Source organism: Carassius auratus, unplaced genomic scaffold (genome assembly GCF_003368295.1).
Source record: "Carassius auratus strain Wakin unplaced genomic scaffold, ASM336829v1 scaf_tig00215205, whole genome shotgun sequence".
NCBI classification, from domain to species: Eukaryota; Metazoa; Chordata; class Actinopteri; order Cypriniformes; family Cyprinidae; genus Carassius; species Carassius auratus.
Window position 1 is genome coordinate 705676 of NW_020527982.1, and position 7842 is coordinate 713517.

At 38.0% G+C, this 7842-nt stretch overlaps 1 protein-coding gene across 2 annotated transcripts; it reads left to right on the top strand.

Moving 5' to 3' along the window:
• Positions 1–1389: 1389 nt before the first annotated feature.
• On the top strand, positions 1390–5555 carry LOC113093934 (rho-related GTP-binding protein RhoA-B-like). Of its 2 annotated transcripts, none has more exons than XM_026259535.1 (5): positions 1390–1530; positions 3592–3749; positions 4132–4252; positions 4402–4532; positions 4710–5555. In XM_026259535.1, exons 2-5 carry the CDS (start codon positions 3594–3596, stop codon positions 4881–4883), a joined length of 582 nt encoding a protein of 193 aa, XP_026115320.1. In that variant the 5' UTR covers positions 1390–1530; positions 3592–3593; the 3' UTR covers positions 4884–5555. The 2 variants fall into 2 exon arrangements, with proteins under 2 accessions (XP_026115320.1, XP_026115321.1); XM_026259536.1 differs by having other exon boundaries at positions 1522–1642.
• Positions 5556–7842: the final 2287 nt, after the last annotated feature.

Genomic DNA, 7842 nt, shown 5'->3' on the forward strand with positions numbered 1-7842 from the left:
TGTGTATTCATAATGTTTATTTACAGCTGTAGGGGAGAGTGGGGCACAAACTAATACTTTTTGACTTTCTCAGTTTATTTAAAACCACATGGGGTTCAGAATATTTTTTTTATCCACAGTAATTTTACACTTGACTAGTACAAATATGTTGCTAAAATCTTACCTGATCGAATGAAGAAAAAAAATATATATAGAAGACAAACTAAAATATTTTGTTAATAAAATAATTTATATATATATATATATATATATATATATATATATATATATATTTTTTTTTTTTTTTTTGTTAAATAAAATAATGGTGTTTTTTATTTATTAATAATAGCTGATTTTGGAGTTTGACAATGAACACATTGGAACCATGTTTGGGACGGCCCACATAAATGAGCAAAAATGCTGTCTTGAAATAATAATTTTTAAACATTAAACATTGACTGTCAGCCTTTCACCTGTTTCTCGTTGTTTCTCATTAAAATTAAAGTAAAGCAGATTTGTCCTCTATTTTAAATGAATAATAAAAACTGAGATGAAAATTTTAAGACAGAATTTACATTTTATTATGGTAAAATAAATGTCTATTAAAACTAACCCAGCATTACTTTGTGCCCCACACTCCTCTATATTATGTCACACTTCTCTAGTAATTTAGTAAGTCTGTGTGTGAAAATGTGTCTGTGTGTAAATCCTGCATGTGTGTGTGTGTGTGTTTGTGTGTGTGAAAATATAAGTAACTAGCCACAATTCTGTCATTTATTCACCCTGAACCACTGAGCCATTTGACTTATTGCAGCACACAATTGTCTTGTGAGGCAAAAAAAGATGCCATAAAAGTGAAAGTCACTGAGGCTGCCTTTCTGATTGGCATCTCTTTTTGTCTTCCACAGAAAGTCGTTCAAGTTTGGAACAACATGATGGTGGGTAAATGAACATTTTCATTGTTGGGTTAAATATTATAACGGGTGGGTTTGTTTGTGGACTGAAGGTATTGTAATGTAGAACAAATGCCGATAGATGGAGCAACAAACGCGCCATCGTTTTTCCTCATTCCAGCTCATCTAGTTTGAGGCAAAGCCGGCTCTGGTTTGAGGGATGTCCTATGTAACATAATGACACATTTGATGCTAATTACATTTCAGGTGATATATTTTGTATTCAACAGTATGTTTATACGGTTTGGGGTTGTTTTAAGCTGGAAAAAGTTGGACGTTGACTAGACAACGTTTATGGTCCCCTTTCGTTCCATGAACGACACACACAGGATAGTTTTTAACTTCATATATAAAACAAAACTTGACTTCTGGAGGTTATGGTGGTCCGTCACTCATAATGACTCATTCATCCAACGCCAAATAAACTCTCTTCAACGTGCTCGCGCAGGCGTGGCTCGAGCTCGTGCACGCAATCCCTTCCCCCTTCTGAATGCTCGCGCTCTGCGCGTGCTCGTCAACGGTTTATTGTATCGGACAGAAGAGGCGACGGAGCTCCACCGTTGGTATAAAACAAAACGGCTAGCCATCTAAACTGCAAGTAAGATTACTTTTTCTTCACGTCTCTGCGTTTATATGGATATCATAAACGTTATTAACCCATTTCGCTGCGGATTGGTTGTTTTAAAACTACTTTTTTGATAAAGTGAAAGGTAAGCGCTCAGCGACTGACCATTCGCCGCTTCCGCAAGCAACCGCCGGCCGGGAGTAACGTTAGTAACTCACCCTCAGCGTCCAGATTTTTAAAACCGTTTAAGAAATGTATCCAGGTATTTAGACATGGAAGATACTTTTGAAATGTATGTGGAAAGCGGTAAAGTTTACACCCAAGTGTTTGGTCGTGAATATATTCGATATTCCATATAACAGTTATATATGTGGTGAAGCTGTTTGTCTTTGTTGATTTGAAGCGGAGAGCTAACGTTAAAGCTCGACCCAGACACGCGGATAATCTCAGATTTAGACGTAACTGGAGGATTATTGATTTTATCTGCCTATAACTGTCATTGTTCTTAAGTGATTTTCAGTATTTATTTAAATTAACAATATTAGTAATCTAAAATAAGTATAGGATTCATAAACTGTGATTAATGTAAATTGTTGAGATTGTAATCTTATTGGTGCATGTTTTATTAACCCCTGTGATTTATCTGATTATTGAACATTTGAAATGTAACGTAATACGTTTCATCTTTGGCGTTGTTTTATTTGGTAGCACAAATAACTTTATCTTTTTATTCTGATTATTTACCATGATTTGCTTTAGTTTCGTCTTAAACAGCGTTTAGAAATTGTGTTTTTATTTATTTATTGGAAACAACAGTACAGGCAGTCAGATATAATGACCCAAGCAATTTTTTTTTCAGTTAGCTATGATATAGTAACAGTCTTTTGTTTTGATGCATTGCATTTTCCCAGTGACTGTTAGAAGTCATAGTGAGTAATGCTACTATTAATATGGGTCTATAATCCCATATAGTGGTTTGAAATTCCCATTGGGCCTTATTTACAATTTCCATGACCGCATGCCATGAGCAGAAGACATTTCAGGGTAAATCTTTCATAAAGCAATGTGAATATTTGTGTCAAGTGATTTTATAGACATTTTATACTGAAAGTTCTTGTTTCATATATTAAGTTTCATTGAGTCAATAGGTGCCATCCAGACTAATCTGTAACACTTTGAATAATTCACTAACCTTACTGTTGTCATGCAGTTGGCAAGGAGGTCCCAAAATCATGTGCCCACAGACAACCCAATGAAGTCTTTACTTTTTTACTTCCAGTTCTAGTTTAATAGTTGCTGATAAACATCAGATTCATCTTAAGGGGTGGAGTATTCTTGCCTGTTACCCAGGCCTGCACAACATCTCATAATAATGCACATTGTGTCTCCTTTTGGGTAGACACAATGAAGTAGTGGTGAGAATATACCACACCGATGTAAGTTTTTGATATAGTGGGTCAAATGGAAAACAGAACCAACAGTTGATCTTTAGTGAGGAGGCTTTGTCTTTTCTGTTGGTTTTTAGACTTTGATCTTCAGCTTTGCTGCTTGTGTGTGTGTCAGTGTTTAATCTATTGTCCATCTGAGCTTCTCTCATCACCACGGGCCTGTTCATCAATAATGTGGGCTCTGTTCTGTAGCTGCCAGCTTTATCTTGGCCACTGGGGTGCAGCTTGCACTTCAAAGACATCTGGCCCAGTTAACAGACACTTCCAGATCTAAACGGCTGTTCTGGATCAGAAAATGAAGTGGTGTGTCATTTTGATGTGATCGGATGAGTTGGTTCTGCAGTGGTCATGTTGAAATGACTCTGGTGAAGGCTTGTCGGATGTCACCGTTGGCTGTGATGAGCCCACTGAGGACTTTTATTACTGGGCCTGAGGCATGGGTTGGTGTGTATCTACAGGACTTTATAATGGTAGAGGACTACCATGAATGACATCGTTCATATTATAGTTTTTGTTCTGTAGCAAGTGACATTGAAAAATGAAATATTCCAACATTATGGCTATGGCGATTATTCCAGTTGCTGCTGCAAAGATGACTGCCAGTGTAATGCTGCAGAATTAAACCGTGTTTGTGTGTCCTTTGTAGGTATGGCAGCAATTCGCAAGAAGCTGGTGATTGTAGGAGATGGAGCGTGCGGTAAAACCTGTTTGCTTATCGTCTTCAGTAAAGATCAGTTTCCCGAAGTCTATGTCCCCACGGTGTTTGAGAACTATGTCGCCGACATTGAGGTTGACAGCAAACAGGTGAGCAAAACACACTTGAGAAATACAGTGTGCATAAATATCATTGTTCCTGCTGTTTGTAATTATGTTTCACTCACTGAGGTCATTTTATGCTTGTTAAACAAATAATGGGTTGTTAAATGCAGATTCTCAGTAAAGTTTGGCTCATTTAAGGTCAAATTATTGACTATTGCAGGACCATGTGTTCAAGTAAGCCCCAAAACCTAGTTTAATAGGCTAAATATGTATTTGGAGCTCTTGGAAGTGACTTTAATGTGAAAATATTGACCTGATTCACTGTCCTTATTTAGCTTAAGATCCTGATAGCACCTCCATCTGTCCTTTTTGATGGTTTGGGTGTTCTGATGTGCATTTGAGCTCAGTGTGTCTCTTTGTCCAATAGGTGGAACTTGCTCTTTGGGATACCGCAGGACAGGAAGACTATGATAGGCTCCGTCCTCTTTCGTACCCAGACACTGATGTCATTCTTATGTGCTTCTCTATTGATAGTCCTGACAGTTTAGGTAAAGATACTCTCTTTGGTCTATTGTTTGTGTTCCTTTCTTACACGGACATTCTCTCATGACACTTTCTTTTCTATTTTCTAATAAAGCTGACTTCTAGTCTGTGTTAAAACTTCAGAATTGACCTTTGATCTTTGACCTATGTGTAGAGAATATTCCAGAGAAGTGGACACCTGAGGTGAAACACTTTTGTCCTAATGTTCCCATCATCCTCGTCGGCAACAAAAAGGACCTGCGGAATGATGAACACACACGCAGGGAGCTGACCAAGATGAAGCAGGTAAACATATACGGAGTATTTGCCCAGGAATAACATGTTTACTGTCACTCTTCTAAAGGATGGTTTAAGATTATTAGTTGTAAGTTTATATATTAGATAATTTTTACTATTGGGATAAACAAAATCAAGGCACAGATATTTTGTACTGAGTGTGTTTTTGTGTTGACTGTCCAATAGGAGCCTGTTAAAGCAGAGGAAGGGAGAGACATGGCCAATCGGATTGGAGCATTTGGTTACATGGAGTGCTCAGCCAAAACAAAAGATGGTGTACGGGAGGTGTTTGAAATGGCCACTAGAGCGGCGTTGCAGGCACGCAGGGGAAAGAAGGGCAACAAATGCAGTTTGCTGTGAAAACTCGCCATTGGACTCTGTGCCTGTATTGGGCCTCAGAAAGAGTGTGTGTGTGTGAGGGACACACTCATATTTACACAGTCATACACCCCCCTCACGTTTCGCCAAATGCTTTTGAGACTGATCCCAGAAGAAAAGAAAAAAAGCTTTGTTTTGTCTCTTTTTTTCCCCCTTTTGGTCTTATATTTTTAGTCATGGAGATGTTTATCAGTATTTAAGAAATCTTGGACAAATGGGACTTTTTTTATTGATACTTTACCTGAATTTGTGGTATCATTCAAGCTTGCCCATCTACCAAATGCTGTCATGTGACCCTGTTGGCTGATTGGAAAGGTGTGATCCTGTGAGCTGCCAATCAATACTTCAGCCCATCCCTCATATGCTGGGCTTATTTTCTGCAACGTGAAACAGGGCTGAACTTGATTGTTTCTGTATGTATGAATGATTTTAAGGTTTTCTTTTAGATCAGGGCAAGATTGGGATTTTAGAACAAAAGTACAAAATAGCTCTTTTAAAGCAAAAAAGGGGCATGGGGTGGGTAGGGGGTTGAGCTGTATACATACCTGTATATATGAACGTGTGTATTTATATGTACACACATTCAGGACTGGAAACTATTTGTAAACTAGACTTGGTAATCTTGTGTAATAAAAGATGTTCTATAAAGAGCAACCCTGTGCTTGTGTGTGTGTGTGTGTGTGTGTGTGTGTGTGTGTATGAGAGCGAGAATGATCAGATTCATGTGTAAACCTTCAGAAACTAGCAGAATGTAAATGATACTAACAAAAAAAAGTTGTTCACCAAAACAATACACTTCTGTTATTTACTTACTACAAACCTGCTATTCATAAAGTGTAGACATTTTAAAGAATGTTCACACTTCTCTTTTTTTTTTATGAAATAAAGGATGTGTTAATCAGAGACATGAATGGACTCCATGCACACATACTGCCTATGCATTTCTGCTAAAATTTGGCACAGTATTATCACTAACAAACTAGTAGTAGGTAACTATTTGTTATATTTTTAATAAATGTTCAACTATAGTAAATGTGATATTTTAGGATATTATATGAAAACAACATTTTAGTTATGAGATCTAGACGCTGTAAATACTTTTAAGAGCAAAGGAGGATTGCATCAACATTTGTCTCTGTCGTGTTGTAACACATCCTTGAGATGTAATTTTTCTGTTTAGTTTACTCATCATTTCCAAACATTGCGGTGCACCGGATGTTGCAGTGATCATTGAGGCTAATTGCAGAAGCAATCATGAATAATGTTCATAAGTCTGTACAATAGAATTCATCATATTAATAGATTATTAGTGAATGATGACATATGACTTTTTTTTTTTCAGCAAAAGTGTGGATATTTATGCTGTTTCATAATCACCAATTACTGAACACATGCATACAGTAAAGAACTCGAGTTAGCTCCTGGTGTAAAATCATTTACACACCAACAAAATGTAGATTGGTGACATCATAATCTGTTCATAGAATTTGTCTGGAAAAAGAGACTTAGGGGGTCATGAAGACTCAATAGGTGACAAGACGGTTGCTTCACATTACTGGAATGAAAGTTTAACTGCTTTCGTTTTGTTAGTGAACAGTATGTTCTGTTTTACTCTGATGACTAAGCCTCTGTACTCCAGCCAACACTGAGAGAGCTTTCTAATTCAAAACTTAGTAAAGAGGAGCTGGAATTATTTTGAGTTGCCACCCACTGGATAATGCGGGATTCAGAACAGCTTGATGAAATCCTCCAAACTATATTTATCAATATGATTAATGACAGTCTATTTGGATAATTCTCGGATATTATGCAATATAACACAGCCTTCTTTTATCTAACTGAAGATGGAGAAAAAAACCCCACTTGTTGAGGAAGGAAGGAAACACTCATTCAGCCCCCACCCCCAGCGGGCAACACCCAGAGCCAGGCTGGCTGAAAAACTCGACATCTTGCCATTTTCTGTCTGTCTTGTGAAAGACTGCGCCGTGACACGGGACCGAGAGAAAAGGAGCCACCGCCCTTTCGCAATCTCTCTCTCCCGCTCCCTCTCTCTATCTCTCGGAGAGCTTCAACCTTCCCTGCTACTGCTGCGTAAGTGCAGCTAGCCTCACTCAAACGCCAGGGTTTATATACGCGCCTATTTTTAGCCCCAGCGCGTGAAGCTATTTTTAACCAATATGAGCTCATCGCTTTCCTGCTCATCCAATCAGAACGCAGAGGTGAGCACGTGCGTGGGCGGGAAGCACAGAAAGAGAGAAAGAGATGAGTAAAAGGACAGCTGATGGAAACCGGGCTGGAAGTACGGGAGCGCGCAATTCCCGACGCGTTCTCAGGGTCGTAAATGTGAAAATAAAATAAAAGAATACATTATTAATCGATATATAATTATTTTATACAATTAATATAATCTAAATATTAACAAGTATCACGATAAAAAAAAACACAATACGACAACAGTGATAAAATAACAAATAATTGTAATAATAAGAAGGTTTAGGTCACTCTACATAATGATATGCACTATGCAGTTCCACGGTACCATAAAAGAATTGTTCTATCGGACTGTGGTAGCAAGTGCTGTTTGTGTGTTGGGGAAACAGCATTAAAGGGGAAGATCCAAAAGGACAGATAAAACGCTGAGGGAGGCAGGCTTTCTGGCTCTGTACCGGGGACTAAATTGAACTCACTGAAGATGGTGACCAAGAGGAAGATGCTGTGCAAACTCGTCAACATCATGAAAGCCTCCCCACATTCAATGCAGTAGCCTGCAATACATCCTCATATCCAATACAGTAAGAGCACCTTCACTTTCATTTCATAGACCGGTGTTCCACTGAGACATGAAACAATCATTTCTACCCACAATGTATGTAAGTCTGCATATAGATTTTTGTTTGTTTGTTTGTTTGTTTGTTTGTGTGATTATACTGTATGATGCTTA